The sequence below is a fragment of the Suncus etruscus genome, chromosome 2, assembly GCF_024139225.1.
Source record: "Suncus etruscus isolate mSunEtr1 chromosome 2, mSunEtr1.pri.cur, whole genome shotgun sequence".
NCBI lineage: Eukaryota > Metazoa > Chordata > Mammalia > Eulipotyphla > Soricidae > Suncus > Suncus etruscus.
This window is the reverse complement of record NC_064849.1, coordinates 99,616,185-99,638,922: the sequence shown is the minus strand read 5'-3', so window position 1 is coordinate 99,638,922 and position 22,738 is coordinate 99,616,185. Positions and strand designations below refer to the sequence as shown.

Sequence of the window (22,738 nt, the reverse complement as noted above, 5' to 3'; positions counted from 1 at the left end):
TAAAAGCATAAACATATCTAAACCTGTAAACCAACTCCCGAATGCACTGAATATACTGAATACAAGATATGTGCTATTCTTAGATAAGGAAAGAGCACAACAAAGCCCAGCTAAGGAAGAAAGAAAATTAGAGAGGAGAGTCACTCCCTAAACTCACAAGATTATAGATAATGGTAAAAAAACATTTTATTTATGTTATTTGCTAAAGCTAGAATGCAAATAAGTGACAATGTGTCATCTCTAAAAGAATTTTCCTAATTTTAATGCTAATTAATATTGTTAAATTTCCTCCAATATGTACAAAAAATTTTTATGCATAAGTATTCATCAGTAAAAATTTAGTAGCAGTTTCAAAGATGCCAAGACACCTATTGTATCTTAAGAACAAATTAGAGGAAATCTTTATGAAATTTAGAATGTGTGGATTTTTGTACCCATTTTATATATCAAGTGGATTAACCCCTTATGTAATGTAATGCACTGTCATTCTTGTTGCCTAAGACCCAGTTAAATAAACAATCGTTAATTTAAAATAAAAAGGCAAATTAGCCTACACAAATGTATTTAATAGATTTTAAGGGGTTAATCACCAGTTAGAAGACATGCTGTGTCCACACTATTTTGATTAAAAGTTAATGGGAATATATTAATTTAAACTAGCATGGTTATATAAAATATATCATCCACCCAACCACTTAAAAACTAGTGTGAACACTGCTCAATTCTGGAAGAGACAAGGACAAAACAAAACAGTCACAAAAGATGATGAATGCCAGACCCTGCATCCAAAAATCCCTCCTTAATCAAATGGCAGGTGTGACACTGAGCTTTTGAAAACCTTGGTCAAAAATCCTTCCGATGTCTTGGCAGCAGCCCCTGACAGGAACCAATCCCCTCTGCTAGAAGGCTTTGGACCGGGCCTGATAAGATACAGGTGAAAAAAAACACACACATACACACATAGTAATTGACTTGCTACAGAAATATTCTGTAGCAAGGGTTAGAACATTTTGAACATTTCAAGTTTCCAGTCAATTAAATGTTTACTTAACTGTCAAACACATAAAATAAAATCTGCCATGTGTTTAACAGTTATTTGGACAATTTAATAATTTAATTTTTTTCATTTATCAAACAGGACCATTATTTATTAAAGAGGTTACCACACAGTGCACTACACAAATGTCCTGTGATTTACATGTGTTCTTCCGGCAAAGCCTTCCTTAACCCCTGTACTAAATTCCCCGAAGCAAGCTATAAGCTTTAAATGATTTTAAGACACAGAGCATTGGGAGCTGCAGTGAGAGAGAATACATACCGTTGTTCTGCAGCAAGAAAGAAGCAATCTTCATAATGAAGCTAAAGACATGGTTTACTGCAGTTTTCTGCAGCAAGGAACACTATCAATGTTTCTACATATTTTGCACATCCAACTTTCCAGCTCAGTGTCTTTAAGAAAAATCTTTCAATTTTGGACCAATCATTTCTCTCAGCATATTTATGAAATTTAGAAGCGATAATTCTAAACTCAAGTTTGGGTCAGACAAAAATATAATTTTGTTTCCTTTAGGAGGAATACTTTACCAAAGATTCTACTACAAATACAATATTTTAACTTTAGAGTCTTGCAACATAAAAGTCTTGATAATACACATATTTAATTAAGACTAAATATAATTGGACAGAACATGTTCTAAGAGAAAGCTAAATATAAATATAAATCCATGTTAATTTTATTTCCAAATCCTAAATCATATGCTGCATATGAATTATTTCCATTGATTCAGATACTATTATTCCAACAATATCTATGGCTAGATCTTGAGTAGAAACTCATGATCATTCAAAAGAGCCATTTTACAAACCCATTAACTTTTAACAAAGCTTATATAATATTTAAATATTCTGTATATATAAAGTATGAAAGCTTAGACATGTCTCCCAATGACTTCATTTTTAGTAAGATGTGCTTTCTTGGGCTGTGAAATGTCCAGTATCTTAAAAAAAAAAAAAGACACTGCTTTGCTGCAAGAAGACAAATTTTTTAAACTTTTTGTATTTTTTGGCCATAACCGGCATTGCTCAGTGGTTACTCCTGGCTCTGTACTCGGGAATTAGTCCTGGTGGTGCTCAGGATGGAACCCGTGGAATGAAACCCCGGGTCATACAAGGCAAGGCAAAAGCCTGTCCCATGAGGCTCCAATAAGAAAAGAAATTTAAAGAGATAATATGAGCCTAGAGATGCTATTTTAGACAAAATAATTTAATGTTCTATACTGCTCTTTTCTCCTCCATCTGTATTACAAGGAAATAATAGCAGTAGACTTTAACTCCAAACTCAAGTTAAGAGGTACAAAAACAACATGAAAGGAAACAAAGTAAATTTTATCTGACCCATAAAACAACAGAACCAACATACGCAGACACTGACCATGCTTTTGGTTTAAAAGCTTTTGAAGCTTCAGAAATGTTACAGAACAGTCCCTAAAGCAACATTGCTGGCACCAGCAGGATTTCAGTCTACTTTGTAAAGTTAAAAAAAAAAACCTGAAATGTATAATTAACTACATCTACAACATGTATCTCTAATACAGTACTGGACCAAAGGCCCAATCTAAGTGCATTGTAATCCTCTGCATTTATAAAAGTGCTCCAAACCTCAGAGAACTAGAAATAATTACCTCATAAAAAAAGCCAAATCCATAACATATGCAACAAAGCTTCTTAAAATGTGTTATGTGTATTTATTTCTGAAACTCTTGTCTTTTTGTAAAGATAAGGCAAGAGCAAAAATATAAATTAAATTTATAGCCTTTTAATAGCAACAATTAAAATGTTTTTGTCTATTTTGACAGTACCAAATCAGAATTTTCTAGAAATCTGAGGTTAGCAAAAAATAAGGGAGACCAAGGAAATAATACTTTTAATATTTTATATAAAAGTACAAGAAAAAAGAAAAAATAACATTTACTTTCTGGGAACTTATCGTAAGAAAAAACCGGTTGCTATGTAAATTAATCCCTATCAGATTCATATGTAATGCCAGCATGTTGCCTTCTAGGGCTTAATGCCATCATATAGCGTAGGTAAATAAATAAAAGTGAACAGAAAAGTATAATGCTTAATGGCTTTCCAACCTCCTTCCCTCATGTTCTCTTCTCGAATAATTGGAGATGTCAGGGTGATAGTGACTTGCATTTTGGGTTCCACACACGAATTCAAAATTATTGCAGCTTCAGACACAGCACATTTTATGTCATACTTCTCAGGACTTATAACCTATGTGATAAAGAATATAAGAAATTAGTTGAGCCTTTGATATTATGAAAACAATTACACTAAATGATGTTGCTGTTATTTTTCTTTTTTGGCCATAGAAGGTTCAACAGTATGAAATGCCTGAGATCAAAGCTGGTGGCCACATGCAAGGCAAATCTATGTACTATATTTCTTGCCCCTCCCTGTGTCCTTCTTACTTTACCACATTAAGCGTTTTTGGGGGGCTTGATTTTGTTTCGGGGCCACACTTAGCGTTTCTCATGGCTTACTCCTGCATCTGGAGTGCTGGGAATTGAAGCCATGTTGGCCACATGCAATGCTATACTATCACTCCAGCCCTTACGTTAAGTGTTTTGGCAATATCCGTCAATCTCTTGCTCTTTACTTTCAAAATTCCTTTTGTGGGGCCAGAGAGATAAGATAGTACAGTGGGTAGGGCATTTGCCTTGCATGCAGTTGACCTGGGACAGACCCGGTTGAATTCCTGGCATCCCATATTGTCTCCCGAGCTTACCAGGAGTGATTTCTGAGCACAGAGTCAGGAGTAACCCCTGAGCATTGCTAGTGTGGCCCCAAAACCAATCAATTAATAAATGAACTGCTAAAAAAAAATTCCATTTGTTATTTTTGGGCCATGTATGGCAATGCTTGGAGGTTTCTTTGGAAGTTTTTTGGGGACTACATAGGCCTAGGGATAGAACATACATTCTAGTCCTTTGTTCAGACACAAATAAGGTATAATTCCCTTTATATTTGGGCAGTGTAGGAACTGAACCTGGGTTTGACACCTGTAAGTACTATAGCACTGAGTCACATTTTTGGCCCTGCTTCAGTATTCTTTATTGAGTTAATATATAGCATTATTTCAATCCCTAATTATCTATACAGGTATAGATCTCTCTCAAACGATGAATTCCTGGACAAAAGAAACACCATCCCACTTCAGTAAAAGATTCATGTATTTGCAGAATTTGAAAAAGACGTCATAAATCAGTTATTTCTATAGCTTATGTTTCTGTAATCAACAGATCTGCATTTGGGTTGTGGGGGGCTTGGGTCACAACTGGCAGTGCTCAGGGGTTACTCCTGGCAGGTTCGGGGGAACAAATGGGATGCTGAGAATCAAACCAGGGTCCGTCTGGGGTTGGATGCCTTGCAAGGCAAGGCAAACACCCTACCACTGTGCTATCACTCCAGCCCCTAGATCTGCATTTCATGACGAAGAAGAAAATTTTAATTAACATTAAGAAAAATCAGATATCGTTGCTATTCAGTTGAAATGTAATTGGAGCTTTTATATTTAAAGACTACATAAATCATGTTTGTGGTAAATTATCAAGATTCAAAACATAGCTCTGCTATGTTAACACAAAGATGGGCAAATTATTTAACACTGTTATTCCTGCTTCTATAAAATGGAGATAACTGCATCCAACCTAAACTATAGGGCTGCTGGAAGATTAAATAAATCTATAGAGGGCCCGGAGAGATAGCACAGCGGCGTTTGCCTTGCAAGCAGCCGATCCAGGACCTAAGGTGGTTGGTTTGAATCCCTGTGTCCCATATGGTCCCCCGTGCCTGCCAGGAGCTATTTCTGAGCAGGCAGCCAGGAGTAACCCCTGAGTACCACCGGGTGTGGGCCAAAAACTAAAAATAAATAAATAAATAAATAAATAAATAAATCTATAGAAAGCACATAAAACATTGCCTGGTACAAAAAAAGTATTACAGGGACCCCTATTTCCATTTCTTATGTGCTTTTGTTGGGTGGGGGTTAAAGGATGGGGTGGAGCTCCCAATAGAGATTGGGGAGTCTTGAGATACTAAGGATAGGGTATTGAACCCAGGATCAAACCAGGGTTAGTGGGGCTGGAGAGATAGTGTGCAGAAGGACGGTGGTTCAATTCAAATCCTGGCATCTCATATGGTCCCCTGTGCCTGCCAGGGGCGACTTCTGAGCATAGAGCCAGGAGAAACCCCTGAGCTGTGCTGGATGTGACCCAAAAACCAAAAAACCAAAAAACAAACAAACAAACCAGGGTTAGTAGATACAGGCAAGAACCTTAACTTGTACAAAGTTAAACTTTTAGCTGTGCTTAATTGTTACTTAATTATAGTATTATTGCTTTACTATTTACTAAGCACCACAACCAATGTTCATAGCACATTATATAATGATTTCACGACTCTTATCATTCATTTTGAGGGGGGAAGGGTGCCACATCTGGTGGTGCTCAGGGGCTACTTCTGACTGCACTTAGAAATTTCTCTGGCAGGCTCGGGATATGGGATACTGGGGATCAAACCCAGGTTTGTCCGGGGTCAGCCGAATACAAGGCAAACACCATTTGTTGCCCTGGAGGCCTCAACAGAGCAGATACATAATGCAAATTTAGCAGGCTCCCAAATCTGCAAGGACTTAAAATTGGGGCCACACCTGGTGGTGTTCAGGGGTTACTATTGGCTTTGAACTTCTCCAGGGAATCATATGGGATACTGGATTCAATCCAGATTGGCCATGTGTAAGGAAACACCCTGGCTGTACTATCACTTGGAGCTTAAGTTAACAATGAGCATTACTGGGGCTGGAGAGACAGCATGGAGGTAAGGCATTTGCCTTGCATGCAGAAGGACGGTGGTTCAAATCCCAGCATCCCGTATGGTCCCCCTTGCCTGCCAAGAGCAATTTCTGAGCCTGTAGAGCCAGGAGGAACCCCTGAGCACTGTCGGGTGTGACCCAAAAACAAACAAACAAAACAATGAGCATTACTGTTACTCTTTGTTACCAATAACTGTACTGTTTTCACATACTATTCTGGCTTGCTACCAAACAATATGTAATTATCAATGACACATTCATAGGATTTATAATGTTGTTGTTGTTTTTTGGTTTTTGGGTCACACCTGGCAGCGCTCGGGGGTCACTCCTGGCAGGTTCGGGGGACCATATGGTATGCCGGGATTCGAACCACCGTCCTTGTGCATGCAAGGCAAATGTCTTACCTTCATGCCATCTCTCCGCCCCCCTGGATTTATAATGTTTAAACTAAAAGATTTTGAAAAAAAAAATCATTTTGTACAGGGCCAGAGAGATAGCACAGAGGTAGGGCATTTGCCTTGAACACAGCCAATCCAGAATGAATGGTGGTTTGATTCCTGGCATCCCAGGGGCGATTTCTGAGTGCAGAGCCAGGAGTAACCCCTGAGCACCAGTAGGTGTGACCCAAAAACCAAAATTAAAAAAAGAATCATTTTTGGGGCCGGAGAGATAGCACAGCGGCATTTGCCTTGCAAGCAGCCTATCCAGGACCTAAGGTGGTTGGTTCGAATCCCGGCATCCCATATGGGCCCCCGTGCCTGCCAGGAACTATTTCTGAGCAGATAGCCAGGAATAACTCCTGAGCACCGCCAGGTGTGGCCCAAAAACCAAAAACCAAAAAAAAAAAAAAAAAAAAAAAAAAGAATCATTTTGTACATTATGCAAACAAAAAAAAATTTTTTTTTTAATTTTTGGGTCACACCCAGCAGTGGTCAGAGGTTATTCCTGGAAGGCTCAGAGGACCATATGGGATGCCGGAAATTGAACCAGAGTCCATCAGGGGTTGGCTGCATACAAGGCAAATGCTTTACCACTGTGCTATTACTCCAGCCCAAGAATTATCATTTTAAATCTCAGACAGAAATCCTGACATGCTAATATGCAAAAATATTTTAAACTTGGACTTATATGATTCCTGGGATCAACCAGAAGTAATTTCTAAGCAGTTAGTCAGGAGTAACCCCTAACTGCCACCATATGTGGCCTTAAAAAAATAACCCTAACATAATATTTTACTTTTAGACCAAAAAGAGAATATTTTATCAATTGATCATTACCATGATATGCTAAAGAGAAGCAAGTGTTACCATTATAGTAAGTAAAAACTAAAAAGAGTGAATAAAACTGAAACAACTAAAACCAGAAATATTTCAGTTACTTTATTTCTTTAAGAAGATATATTCTGGGGCCAGAGAGATAGCATGGAAATAAGACATTTGCCTTGCATGCAGAGGGTCAGTGGTTTGAATCCCAGCACCCCATATGGTCCCCCGAGCCTGCCAGGAGCGATATCTGAGAGTTGAGCCAAGAGTAACCCCTGAGCACTGCTGGATGTAATCCAAAAACCAAAAAAAAAAAAAAAAGATATATTCTACTAGGGATGTTCTTTGAGTTTTACAATTTTGATATTGGGGATAGAGAGACTACTTAGTTGGTAAGGTGTCTGCCTTGCATACACCTGGCCTGGTTCAATCCAGGCTAGGGTTCAATCCCTAGCACGAATACGGTCCTAGCACAGAGCTAGGTCTGATCCTGAGCGCAAAGTCAAGAACATAATAAGTTTATTTCAAAATAAACATTACTGGGCTGGAGCAATAAATCAGAGGGTAGAGCATTTATCTTGTATGTGGCTGAACTGGGTTTGAACTCCTGCATCCCAAATGGTTCCAAGCACCCCAGAAGTGATTTCTGAATACAGAGCCAAGAGCCCAGGCACCTCTGGGTATAGCCAAAAATATCCCAAATCAAACCGAAAAAAAAAAGGGTTTCAAAATAAAAATTACTTCTGTCCTATAAAACACAAAGAGTACAAGTGCTATAGTTCTACATTTTAAATAAATTAGCAAGATTATTTTATACTAAATCTAAGCACCTTTAAGAGTTTAAAGACAATGGGGGAAACAGTTCTACCTATTTTGCAATTACAGAGCAAAAAAACTCAGCATGGAAAAGTCAAGCCAAAATTTCCAAGGCTGACTTGGGTTTAATCTGAAGCAAATTTAGTTCTGCCCAAAACTTTTGAATAGGACAGGGGTAAAAATGAGTATTTCAATTATACTTACAGCAAGCTGTTTGGGTAGGTTTTCTGCAATTCGGTTTAATAATGTCTTTGAAGGTTTCTCTGAACAGAGCAAAACAAGATTGACATTTCTATCTCCTCGGAGAAGTAATCCTTTTGCCAATACTCCTACTCGCAAAACTCCTTTTAAAGCTCTGCAGTGAAATCAAATTATATTATGTTTCTTATCTAAGTCAAAACCATTATAAACTCTAAATCCTAAACAGAAAATAATTGGTATGCTATTAAATTTTTTTAACAATTTTTATTAATAGTTTTATTATTCTTCATTTAAAAAAATTTTTTTAAAGATGGGGTTAGTAACAATACAAGGACAAAGGTGCTTTCCTTGCATGCAATCAATCCTAGCTCATTCTCCCATGACATTTGGAGCAACAGCAGGTGTGACTTCTGAGCACAGTCAGAGGTAGCCCAAATGGTGCTACACATGGCCCAACACTACTTCCGTTCCTCCCTACTGCACCCCCCAAGCATAAAAGCATAAATCAGAACTAAGTTCTCACAGGGACAATTGCAAACCTGCCAAGCAAAGGACACAGTTTCTGTCTCATATAAGCAACTAAACACATTAAAATGTATCATGCTCGGGCTGCAGCAATAGTACAATGGGTAGGGCATTTGCCTTGCATGCAGCCAACCAGGGTTCGTTCTCCAGCATCCCATATAGTCCCCTGAGCCAGGAGTAATTCCTGAGCAGAGTCAGGAGTAGCCACTGAACACTGCTGGATGTAGAGGAAAAACAAACAAACAAACAAACAAACAAAAGGAAGTCATGGGGGCTTGGGTCAGGGATACATGCTTGACAAGCTTAAGAACTACTCATCTTGATTCCTAGTTATTCATGACTCTGCCCAGCACTGCCAAGTAAGTATATTAGAGCCTCGATGGCGAACCTATGGCACGTGTGCCAATGGTAGCATGAGAAGGCCTTGCAGCTGGCACAGGGGAAGGGGTCCGCAATTAAGATATTCGGTGATGCGGGAGAGGTGTCTGCTTTGCAGCTCACCTGGCAACAGGGCTGGACTGGCCATTGGGAGGACCGGGCATTATGCGGCAGTTTGGGCACTCGGTCTCAAAAAGGTTAGCCATCACTGTTCTAGAGCATTGAGTACTACTACTAGATGTTGTTGTAGCCATCACCAGCACTCCAGGACTGAGCATTAAATATTCCCTATCACTAGGAGTGATCACTTTGGCCTGAAGTACTATTTGGGAAGCCCTTCCTCCCTCCCTCTCACACACATCATCAAGAAGAAAAGCAACTAAAAAAAAAAAATAAGGGGGAGGGATACCAGTGCCACAGAACAGTGGGGCAGGGCATTTGCCTTCCATGTGGCTAATCCAGGTTCAATTTCTGGCACCCCATATTGTCATCTGAGCGCTGTCAGGAGTGATCCCTGAAAATAGAGCCAGGAGTAAGCTCTGGGTATGGATCCAAAAAATGTGGGACAAATAAAACTGAGAAAAATTGAGGGGCATGAGAAACAGAACAGTAGGTAAGGCATTTGCTCTCCTATGCAAAACACCCTAGTCAATCTGTCATCACGTGATCCCTAAGCACTGCTGAATGTGGCTCCAAGTCCCTCCCCATTTCGCCTACCCAACTGAGTAGGTGCTGAAAGCAACGGGAAAACTGCAAAGGTTGCACTAAAAACAGACTCAAATTACTTTACATAAATTTAAATAAAATTGACAATGTTTTAAGGTTATTTTTTGGTTGTTTTTTGGCCACACCTGACAATGCTCCGGGATTATTCTTGACTGAACTCAGGAGATCATATGGAGGATGAGAGATGAATCCAGGTTCCCAGAATGCAAGGCACTTACCTGCTGTACTATCTCTATGACCCCAAACTTTTAGGTTATGGTTTTATTTTGTTTTTAAGTTTTTGGGCCACATCTGGCAATGCTCAAATGTTACTTCTGGCTCTGCACTCAGAAATCACTCCTGGCTTGGGAGACCATCTGGGAAGCCAGGGATTAAGTCCTGGATGGTCCTTACAAGGCAAACACCTCATCTGTTGTGCTATTGCTCCAGCACCAAGGCAAATTATAACTTAAGGCTTAATTATATACACATAGATACACCTTGACTTATATTCCAGGTTAGCAAAATGCATCTGGATATATTAAATCATGTACGTCTAATAAGGCATGTAGATATTTACCAAGAAGTTGTGACTTTTAAATGTAAAAAAGCTCACAAAAGAAAAAATTTATACAAAATAAATTCTGAAAACATACCTGTCTTTACCTCCCTCTTTCTTGTCATCTCCCTCTTTGTTCTTGCTTTTCTCGTGTTCAGACAAACTGTCTGAAACAAGTTTTAATGCACGTTCAGTGATAGAAACAATTTTTTGAACTGCTTGTAATTCTTCCTCAGTTGGATAAATGGTTGCATGTTTTGTCATTACGTAACGGTCATCAGATGAATCAGGACGACGTAAAGGCTACAAAAAATATCACTTTATTTTAAAAATCAACGAGCAAAAATTAGCTATTTTTTTTCAAATGCACACGTCAGTTATATCTATCTTTCTTCCTTTATTTTAGTAAAGCAGTAAGTGTAATTATACAAGATTATACTATTATGTATACATGAACATCTCAAAATAAGCAAAATTATATTACATAATTATCTAAGCTTAACTGGTTATTTCCGCTTTTACTTAAAATAGTGTTAGAAATGCCACATTAGGCCCTTAGCAATAGAATTAAGGGTAGGATACTTGCCTTGCGTGTGGCCTACCTAGTTCTAGTCACAGCATTCCATATGGTCTCGTTCCCGCTCACCCCTCCCCACACACTACATTAAGTAATTCCTGAGTGCAGAGCCAGAAGTAACCCCTTAGCATCACTGAATATGGGCACAAGTTAAAAAAAAAAACAAAAAACCATCACTTTATAAATGAGAGAAATAGGGTAAAGAGACATTTGCTTCTTTCTTTGCTTTTCTTTCTTTCCTTTCCACCCTTCTTCCCTTCCTCCCTTTTCTTTCTTTCTGGCCACACCTAGTGGCACTCATTATTTTACTCCTGGCATGCTCTGGGGACCATATGTGATGGCAGAGATTAAACCTGGGTAAACTGCACGCAAACGCTGTACCTGCTGTGCTATTGATTTGGACCCAAATTTTGCTATTTTCTTATATAAAAACAAAATTTACTTGTTTTCTTTAGAAAACAATTTTTTTGGGGGGTTGACAATGCTCAGGGATTAATCCTGGCTCTGTACTCAGAAATCACTCCTGACAGGCTCAGAGGACCTTATAGGATGCCGGGGATCAAATCCAGATCTGTCCCAAGTCAGCCACAAGAAGGCAAACGCCCTACCACTGTGCTAATCTCTCCGGCCCTAGAAAACAATTTAGAACTAGTGGGTTCTAGATGGTAAGCTACTGGTAAACGGCAAGCTGAAAATTATTTTGAAAGCAGAAAAAGCAGCTGCTTTCAAAACTAACTGTTCCAGGGCCAGAGTGGTGGTGCAAGCAGTAGGGCATTTGCCTTGTACGCGCTAACCTAGGATGGACCCTCAACTCGATCCCCTGGCGTCCCATATGGTCCTCAAGCCAGGAGTGACCCTTGAAGGTCAACGGGTGTGGCCCAGTAAGAAAAACAACAACAACAACAACAACAACAAAAAACAAAAACAAAAACTGTTTCAGCTAATCTAAATGATAACAAAAGTAGCAAATCTTGTTTGAAATAAGGACGGGCAAAATAAATTTCGCTCTATTCAGCTTGTATTTATTTGTATTTAAAGAGCCAAGCAATAAAAAGGTGGGAGCAATAGTACAGTGGGTAAGGCCGTGGTCTTGCATACACCCAATCCGGATTTGATCCCTAGCATTCCATAAGGTCCCTGAAGCACCACCAGGAGTAATTCTTAAGCAGAGCGAAGCTTTGCCAGGCATGACCCAAAAACCAAAACCAAAACCAACCAACCAACCAAAAAAAATTACAACTAAGATAATAATCCCTTTATTCCCCACCAGAAGTTATCTTTTATCTTCCGCACTCTTACTTTCAAGCCCTGCATAAGAAATGTACACTCGGGGCCGGAGAGATAGCATGGAGGTAAGGCGTTTCCCTTTCATGCAGAAGGTCATCGGTTCGAATCCCGGCGTCCCATATGGTCCCCTGTGCTTGCCAGGAGCAATTTCTGAGCATGGAGCCAGGAGTAACCCCTGAGCACTGCCGGGTGAGGACCCCCCCCCCCCCAAAAAAAAAACCAAAAAAAAAAAAAAGAAATGTACACTCACTGCAGGTCCCTGTGGCTGAGGAGGCATGCCGGGTCGAACTCCCAGAAGGCCTAATGGGCCAGGAGGACCATGGGGATACCCTCCGTCGGGCATTCGGCGACGGTCATCCCAATGATGCTGCTCTTCTTCCATTCTTCTCCAGTACATGTCCTCTTCATAGCGCCTGACGCACAGAGAACCGATATAAGAAGAATGCAACCCATAAAAATCGCATTATATAAAAAGCTATTACATTAAAATATTATACATTATATACACAAAAACATAAAATCATTATATAAAAAGCTATTATACAAAAACAAAACAAAATACAACTAACTCCTTGCCAGCATTGATAATTATCTTTCTTTTCTACTTTATCTGTGAAAGTCTGCTTGGTTTGATTTTGTATGCTTTTTTTTGGGGGGGAGGGGTCCACACCCGGCAGCGCTCAGGGGTTACTCCTGGCTCTATGCTCAGAAATCACTCCTGGCAGGCTCGGGGGACCATATGGGATGCTAGATTTTGAACCACCAACTTTCTGCATGCCAGGCAAATGCCTTACCTCCATGCTACCTCTCTAGCCCCTAATTTTGGATACTTGCACCACATTCGAAATAACTCCTCCCACCATAGTGCTAAGGGGCAAAAGGGATTGAACCAGGCAAATCATGTTCTCAGCATGCTAAGCGCATACTCCAATACCGTCAACTAAATTGATTTCCCCTGCTTGGTTTCACTTTAAATATATGGAAGTAAATATAGATACCGAATACTTAATCTTCCTTGTACGTAGGACCTAAAGACACACTGAATGGTAACAATAAAGGGCAAGACAAGAAAAGTAATGCATAAAACTATTTTTTTGTGTGAGGTGGGGGAGGAGTTTGAAAAATAAGGGCACTGGATCTTGTGAGAAGAATGTAGATACACTGGTGATACATGAGAGTTTGAATTTTTTTTTTTTTTTTTTTTTTTTTGGTTTTTGGGTCACACCCAGCAGTGCTCAGGGGTTACTCCTGGCTGTCTGCTCAGAAATAGCTCCTGGTAGGCACGGGGGACCATATGGGACACAGGGATTCGAACTAACCACCTTTGGTCCTGGATCGGCTGCTTGCAAGGCAAACACCACTGTGCTCTCTCTTCGGGCCTGAGAGTTTGGAATTTTAATGAAAAAAAAAAAAATTAAAGTAGATGTAGGTGAAAAGATAATGCTTAACTATTTCCATTCTGGAAAAGCCTGTGTTCTCTCTCAAACATGTATATCTCCCTTTCTCCCCTCAGATCTTTCTTTTTCTTTTTCTTTTTTTTGTTTTTTTTTGTTTTTTTGGGCCACAACCGGTGATGCTCAGGGGTTACTCCTGGCTATGCGCTCAGAAGTCGCTCCTGGCTTGGGGGACCATATGGGACACCGGGGGATCGAACCGCGGTCCATCCAAGGCTGGCACAGGCAAGGCAGGCACCTTACCTTTAGCGCCACCGCCCGGCCCCCGCCTACACATTCTTAATGCCTCAATCCATTTAATTTTGTATTTGGAATATTTTAGTCAGTCAACCAAATGTTTTTATTTTACCTATTAAAACAAGGGCATTTACTGATAAAAACATAAATAAAATTTAAAAATTAAAAGGAAGGGAAATAAGATACTCAGAATAACTGTATTATTTTAGAAAGGCTGAAGTGCTTTTTATTACTAAACCTTACCTCATTTCCATTCTCCAGCGTTCTTCTTCTTCTCGTCTTCGCCAATACTCCTCTTTCTGCATTTGCTTTCTCATTTTTTCTTCTTGAATCTTTCTTGCTCTAATACTGGGTTTCACTTCAACCTGTAAATCTGGATTGACTTTTTTCTGCAGTAGACAATTAAAAAAAAAAACCATCAGTCGTTTCAACAGACTATCTGTTGAGGTCTGTCTCTCTCTCTCTCTTTTTTTTTGGGGGGGGGACCATACCAGGTGACGCTCAGGAGTTACTTCTGGCTATGCGTTCAGAAATCGCTTCTGGCTTGGGGTACCATATGGGACGCTGGGGATTGAACCGTGGTCCGTTCTTAGACTCATGCAAGGCAAATGTTCTACCACTTATGCTACCGCTCCGGCCCCAACAATCTCTACATTTTTTAATACATTTTTTTGTTTTTGTTTTTGGGTCACACCCGGCAGCACTCAGGGGTTACTCCTGGCTCTATGCTCAGAAATCGCTCCTGGCAGGCTCAGGAGACCATATGGGATGCCGGGATTCGAACCACCATCCTTTTGCAAGGCAAACAGCCTGCCTCCATGCTATCTCTTCAGCCTCGCAACTTTTCAATTTTAAGAGCAAAGTTAGTAAATTGAATCAGAATCAAGTCTCAGAATATACTTTAAATCTTCCCTCCTTTCAAATATACTGTCCAATTTAGAATTACATACTTTGTACTTAATAAAAAGTACACAACTCAGTGTTGGTCAACAATAAAAATCCCTGGGGGATTAATAAGTATTGAAAATTCCATTATTTGTCTATAAAAAAATTCTACCACTTTTGAGTTGAGGAAGGAAGATGAAAAAAATTGGTGCCAGAATAATCTCCAGAGTCACTGCTTTGTCTAGAGAGACCCTGGGTTCTACCTCAGCAGCCCCATCCAAGTCTCTTTCCACATAAAACTGTTGTTCTTTAACAGACTATACTGTTTCAATTGATTTTTTTTTCTTTTCGGGCGGCTACAAAAGGCAGTGCTTAAGGTTCACTCACTACTAACTCTGTGTTCAGGGATTACTCCTAGCAGAGCTCAAACCTAGGTATGCTGTGTGGAAGGCTAGCACCCTGCCCACTACTGTTCTGGTCAGAATTAAGATACTTTTTACCCTTTGTATTTATTCTGTAAAAAATTTTTACCTTAGTTTTTGGGCTTCCCGAGAAGCTCATATCTGAAATATGAGGATGACTCCAAAAGATACTTGACCAACTGGGCCAGGCAATTCAGTGCTATGTCCTCAGATAAAATGTAGTTTGGGCTGTACAGTGCTAGAAACCATCAGAGTTACCATCACAGAGATGCTCAGGAGGCCCGTTGGTGCTGAGCATCAAACTAGAATTGTTCTCTAAGCCCTACCACTCCTTAGGTATTTAGAAGAGAAGACATGAATCAGTACATCAGTTCACCTAGATTAAGAATGTTAAAAGATGGGGCCGGCGTAGTGGTGCTAGAGGTAAGGTGTCTGTCTGCCTTGCCAGTGCTAGCCTAGGATGGACCGTGGTTTGATCCCCCAGCGTCCCATGTGGTCCCCCAAGCCAGGAGCGACTTCTGAGTGCATAGCCAGGAGTAACCCCTGAGTGTTACTGGGTGTGGTCGAAAAACCATAAAAAAAAAAAAAGAATGTTAAAGATAATATTTAGATTTAAGACTGCAAGTGTTGACAATGAAAAATTTCTCATCTCCAAATGTATTTATCTGCCCAAGATAAAGGTGGAGATTTGCCATTTCTTTAAAGAAAAATGGCTCCAAAACAAAAAAGCAAAAAAAAAAAAAAAAAAAAAAAATCATTAGACAAGCATTTGCTTGATCTGAGTGAACATTTTTTCTGTCCTAATTCTAAGCACAGATGGTAGTGCTTAGGGCTTATTCCTGGTTCTGTGCTCAGGGATCACTTCTGGCAAGGGATGGGAAACATTGTGCCAGGGATCAAATTCAGGTCAGCTATGTGTGGAAAAGTGCTTTTACCCCATGCACCATCACTCTGGCCCTGATCTAAGCAATCTTACATTTTGCTACACTCACTAAAAATAATAAAGCCTAAACTGTTGAACTATTCTTTCTGTTTGTTTTTGTGTCACATCCAGTGGCACTCAGGGGATACTTCTGGCTCTGGGCTCTGAAGTTGTTCTTGGCAGGCTTGGGGGATGCCGGGAATCAAACCACCGTCTGTCCTGGGTCAGCAGCGTGAAAGGCAAACACCCTACCGCTGTACTATTGCTCTGACCTCTGAACTATTAATATCACAAATTAATTAAAAGACTCCAGCTATCTGAATCATAGTGGGACTAAACACACTACCTATAATGAGTTTATAGCCTGAGCATAGCTTTACACCTAAAATGTTTCAAGTTATTATATTTACATATTAAAAAAGAGATTAGGATAGTTGAAATCTTTTTTGTTTTGTTTTGGGGTCATACCCAGTGACACTCAGGGGTTACTCCTGGCTATGCGCCTAGAAATTGCACCTGGCTCGGTTGACCATATGGGATGCTGGGGATTGAACTGAAGTCAGTCCTGGGTCAGTTGCATGCAAAGCAAATGCCATACCGCTGCACCTGAGGCTCAGGCCTCAGGATAGTTGAAATCTTACCTTATACTGAAGTCTGTGTCTTCGTCCTTTTAAGTGCATCTCCTTAGCATTGGGATCATTAAAACTACACTCACATAATTTACAATGGAATCGAATAACTTTTCCTTCATCATTTCGTACCTTGATGTGAGGAAAAAAATTCAAAAATTGTAATGGGAAATGTTATAGTTGAAGACCTGATTGATAAACCCTCAGATTCTCTAACCAAGCATAAATAAGGAGTAAGAAAATGTGATGTCAATAATTTTTTAAAGGGTATCTACAAAAATAAACAGAAATTTTGTTTTGTTTTTTTGGGTCACACCCAGCAGTGCTCAGGGGTTACTCCTGGCTCTACACTCAGAAATCGCCCCTGGCAGGCACAGGGGACCATGTGGGATGCCGGGATTTGGACCACCGTCCTTTTTGCATGAAAGGCAAACGCCTTGCTCCATGCTATCGCTCCAGCCCCAATAAACAGAATTTTTAATTGTAGCATGGCAGGATATATTTTGGTAACTGACTTTAATATTTTTATCTTTAATTAAACCTTAAATGCAATCACATATTTCCAGTTCTTTTTTGTTGTTGTTGTTGTTGCTGTTTTTGGAACACACCCAGCAGTGCTCAGGGGTTACTCCTGGCTCTATGCTCATAAATAGCTCCTGGCAGGCTGAGGAGACTGTATGGAATGCTGAAATTTGAACCACATTCCTTCTGCATGCAAGGCAAATGCTCTACCTCCATGCTATCTCCCCGGCCCCATACTTCTAGTTAATAAAATTACTCAGTATCACCTACTCGTAAAGTACTTTTTCAGGAAACAAATGTTAAATGTTAAAGGCACTATTTGGTATATAAAATGCTACACATCCAGCACATCACATCCAGCAGTGCTCATCTGTGACCCTAGCTCTGCACTTAAGAATTACTCCTGGTGGTGCATGGGAGATAATAGAATGCTGGAGATTAAATGTGGGTTAGCCATATGCAAGGCAAGCACTCTACCTACTGTATTGCTGCTCCAAATCCAATGTCAAAAGTTTTTTAAATGTAACTTTATGGATTACCAATGTCAATTTTTTCCAAACTAAACAACTAATTGGGAAGACAAACTAGAATGTTAACAGGTCTAAAAAGAGGGAAAGTCTAGCATGTGGCTCAATGGTAGAATCTATGTGACAACCTGGGGTCTAACCCTGATAATGAGTATAGCGGGTGGGAGAGTGTTGGATTAGCACTATCCACTTATGATTCTCTTTTTTTTGGGGGGGGGGGGGGGCCTCATACCTGGCAGCGCTCAGGGGTTACTCCTGGCTCAGAAATCGCTCCTGGCAGACTCGGGGGATTATATGGGATGCCGGGATTCAAATCACCGTCCTTATGCATGAAAGGCAAATGCCCTACCTCCATGCTATCTCTCTGACCCCCACTTACGATTCTCTTAATGAAACAGTTCTATTTTTTAGATAACTGAGTCTTACTAAGAGCTGTAACTTATTAGCTTGAGTTGGCTAGGAATATGGTTCAAAGGCAAAGAGCATGCTTCCTAATAAAAGCCAAAGGACTAAACCAGCTCCACATCCAAAAATGTTTGTGAGCATACTAATAAACTGCAAAATTTAGTTACCCATCTCATTAAAAAAAAAAAAAAAAAAGAGTTCAAAATAGTATGTAATATGCCTTGGAGAAAAGGTCAAACAACAATCTACTATATATATAGAACTGTGTTAGAGACTATTTGATTTTGTTGAAATAAGTGCCAACTTTACTTTTGGGGGATACGGGGAAGAGTTTGGGCCACACCTATGCTCAAGGGTTACTCCTGGTTCTGCACTCAGGAATCATTCCTGGAGGGGCTTGGGGATTATATGTAATATATATAACACCAGGGATGAAACCTGAGTCAGCTGCATACAAGACAAGTGCCCTACCTGCTCTATTATGTCTCTGGCCCCGAGAAATGTCTCAATTTTATAAATGTAAATACATATGCATGAAGGACCCACAATCCATCTTACTTTACTTATGATTTGGGGGGAGGGGCTTGGGGTCACACCCAGCAGCGCTCAGGGGTTACTCCTGGCTCTACGCTCAGAAATTGCTCCTGGCAGGCTCAGGGGACGATATGGGATGCTGGGACTCAAACCACCGTCCTTCTGCATGCCAGGCAAACACCCTACCTCCATGCTATCTCTTTGGACCCTTTACTGTGATTTTATTTTCCAGTTTTAATATAAGCCATTTAACATGGTTCAAAATGTTATGTGCAATAAAAAATATTTTATATACTTAATAAAAATCATATTAACTACTCTAACTTATTTGCTATATTTAATCTCTGCCCAATTTATAAATTTAATTATCATGTATGTAAAAGAGAATATATATATACATACATACATATATATATATGTATATATATATGGATTTGATACTATTTATGACTTTAGGCATCCTCTGGGGACTTAGTAAGTTTTTTTTTTGTTTTTTTTTTTTTTGGTTTTTGGGCCACATCCGGTAATGCACAGGGATTACTCCTGGCTATGTGCTCAGAAGTTGCTCCTGGCTTGGGGGACCATATGGGATGCCGGGGGATCGAACCGCGGTCCGTCCAAGGCTAGCGCAGGCAAGGCAGGCACCTTACCTTTAGCGCCACCGCCCGGACCCCTTAGTAAGTTTCTATTACTATTATATGTCCACATTATTATTTTTTTTTTTTTTTGGTTTTTGGGCCACACCCTGTGACGCTCAGGGGTTACTCCTGGCTATGCGCTCAGAAGTTGCTCCTGGCTTCTTGGGGGACCATATGGGACGCCGGGGCATCGAACCGCGGTCCATCCTAGGCTAGCGCAGGCAAGGCAGGCACCTTACCTCCAGCGCCACCGCCCGGCCCCATATGTCCACATTATAATGCAAGTTAAGAGTAATGCTACATCACTCTGGCCAATATTCATTGAACCCTTCTAATCTTTTCTCACTCCTTGATTCACTTTATTTGTAAAACAGTAAGTTTTCGTATCAGAAAAACCAGAAAAAAACTGGTTAAATCAGCAACCTTAATTTTATCTTTTGGCTTTTAAGCCAACCTAGTAGTGTTCCAGGCATGTTCCTGACTCTGAACTCCAGGATCACTCATCAGGACTTGGGGAACTACCTGGGGTACTGAGGATCTAACTCAAGTTGTCCACATGCAAGGCACCTTATCTGCTATATTCTTGCTCTGACCCTGATTGAGTTAGTACTATCACCTTTTTTGTTTTTTGTTTGTTCGTTTGTTTGTTTGGTGGTTGAGGAGAACTAACAGTGCTAAGAGGCTTACTGCTGGCTCCATGCTCTGAGAACTACAATGAGGGAATTGAAACCATGCCTCTAGAGAGTTAAGTATATATGATCTATGATATATCTCCCTGGTGCTGAATAAAAATCTACATGTAAGGAATGCCTCCAACAAAGTAACACACTTCTTCCCTTTATACTAGGGCACAGCAAAAAGATTTTAAAATTTATACCTCTTCTACATAATCATGGCCAACTGGCTGCACATCACTCTGCAAAGCAGCAAGGGACGCGGGCGTGACTGATTCTGACATTGTATCTGACTTGACTTCAGAAATCTGTACAGATGTAACAGGAGTGTTTTTAACACATTCAGTTCCTTTCAAGTCATCTGTTTTATTTCCTGTTGACTGTAGCTTATTACCACCTAGAAGAGCATAAAAGAATTATAACATTTTAATTTTGGGGATAAAAATATATAACCTGATAAATTAAAAAAATAAAATTCAGTTATCTTTTGTTAATAATTAAGTTTCTATTAAACATACTATAGACCAGAATTCTGAAGAACTATATCAATTGCTTGTTCATTTTCTTACTAACATGTATGTTTTCTTTCATTTCATGTCCACCCCCAATATTTAACAATTCTATCATTCCCCATAAAGAATATCCAGTACATGAAAGCAAACAGCAAGAACTTAAAAAGGGATAAGCCTAATTTATGTCTCAATCCCTATTTTCTTGCCAAAGAACTGGGCACCATCCTAATTCTAGTAATATATTAAGATATTGTAGTTTCTGCTTTTCAGATACTAACAATTTAAGTGATGGTACAACTAAGTATCATACCATGTGATCAAGTGCTATAGTAACTATAAGTAGCATGCTGAGGAACTATAAAGAAAGAGAGCTACCACCCTTTAACATAATCCAACCAGAAAAAGTTTCACTAAATTTGTGACAATGGAACTAGTCTCTGAAAGAATGATGAAAGGTAGAAAGAGAATTTAAGAGAGAGCCTAGAAATTCTATGTGTAAAAGAGCTGTATACAGTGCTTAAAAGCTTCATAAATTCAGGGGGAACTCAGTAATTAAGTTTGAATTACCAAAATAGAGGTGGAGAGATCTGGGGGAGAAGTCAAGACTGGGCAGGGCTTTGGATGACAGCTATAGAATATAGTGAGGTTTTGTTTTGTTTTGGTTTGGTTTGGTAATCAAAGAAAAAGTTACTAAGAAACTTTAAGCAGAAGACTATGGCAATGTTATTTTGTTACTTTAACAAGGGAGAGCAGGGATTCTAGAAACAAAAAGACAAGTATCTGGAGGAAGAGATGCCTGGGTCTCAAAACAAGACAATGGCTATCAAAAAGACTGTTTTTACAAACAGTGATATCAGCAAGCTTTTCTGTGTGGAGAAGTCAACAATTTAAAAAGTTCTGAACTATGAGATACAGAAAAGCAACATATAGACACACACGACCAAGAAACACCTAAAATACAGATCTACACAAATATATACAAAGATGATTAAGAAATACCTATATAGATCTAGAACTCAGTGAGATTTAATGACACTGCAGCCATCATAATAGATGAGAATATATTCATGAATATGGGTGAGTGAAACTGGAGAATAAGAATTGTTAAAACACCATATTTTTTTAAAGACACACGAAGGCAGAAGAACCAATAAAGAAAACTAACTTTACCTACTGCATCGTTTGGGATTCCCAAGTTTCAGAAAAGGATACAGCAAAGAACACTGAAACAGACTGAAGTCTAATAAGGAAATACAAAAATCTAACACTGATAAGTAGTTAGGGAGAAAATATTTTAAGATGGGGAACAGAGGGCCCGGAGAGATAGCACAGCGGCGTTTGCCTTGCAAGCAGCCGATCCTGGACCAAAGGTGGTTGGTTCGAATCCCGGTGTCCCATATGGTCCCCTGTGCCTGCCAGGAGCTATTTCTGAGCAGACAGCCAGGAGTAACCCTTGAGCACTGCTGGGTGTGGCCCAAAAGCCAAAAAAAAAAAAAGATGGGGAACAGAATAGAAGTATGATTAAAATGGAAGAGGAGAAACATCATTAAGAGATTGAAAATTCAAGAGATACATGACTGAACAAAGTTATCAAGAAGGAAGAGTAACATGACTTTGATCAGTTAGGAGGAACACAGATTCAGAATGTTTAGTACTTGCCAACAAAGTTTATTTTGGGTGTAGATGTTTTCTTGGCAGCCATATTTGTAGGCACTGCTGACACTTTAGTGTTGGATGTGCTATTAAGAGATGAGTTTCCTGCAGTTGTAAGACCTTTCACTGAAGAAGCTGCAACTGATGAAGTATTCACAGTACAATTGCTCGCTGCAATGCTTGAAGGAGAGGCAGTTGGTTTTGAAGCAGACACAGCAGTAGAAGAAGTGACTTGGCTAACAACATTTGGTTCTGTTGAAGGAATGGGCTTACCAAGTTTTGTGTGTAATTTAACCACCTAAAAAACAAAACCACAATTATTTGTCAATACATTAAACTGTAGGTTTTTTAAAGTTTGTCAAAAAGGTAACAAAAAATGAAAGCTTTATCTACACTGTACTTTTGTTACTTATTTTTATGCACTATACTCAATTACTTTTGCACTAATCTCTGATATGTATTTATATACCAACTAATATGAGATGAGAAAACTACCTTCAAGGAAAAGAAAGATGGAATGACGTGGTCACATGAAT

General features: G+C 39.6%; 1 protein-coding gene across 1 annotated transcript in view; it reads right to left on the bottom strand.

Annotated features, from left to right (window-relative positions):
• ZFR (zinc finger RNA binding protein) overlaps positions 1-22,738 on the bottom strand; it is an 82,465-nt gene that overhangs the window by 18,955 nt on the left and 40,772 nt on the right. The window contains exons 8-15 of the mRNA XM_049767675.1: positions 22,209-22,500; positions 20,241-20,434; positions 16,750-16,869; positions 14,123-14,268; positions 12,439-12,601; positions 10,422-10,627; positions 8,161-8,311; positions 3,138-3,279 (exon numbers count right to left, since the gene is read on the bottom strand). Coding sequence (XP_049623632.1) covers positions 3,138-3,279; positions 8,161-8,311; positions 10,422-10,627; positions 12,439-12,601; positions 14,123-14,268; positions 16,750-16,869; positions 20,241-20,434; positions 22,209-22,500 — 1,414 coding nt within the window. The remainder of the gene's footprint in view (positions 1-3,137; positions 3,280-8,160; positions 8,312-10,421; positions 10,628-12,438; positions 12,602-14,122; positions 14,269-16,749; positions 16,870-20,240; positions 20,435-22,208; positions 22,501-22,738) is intronic.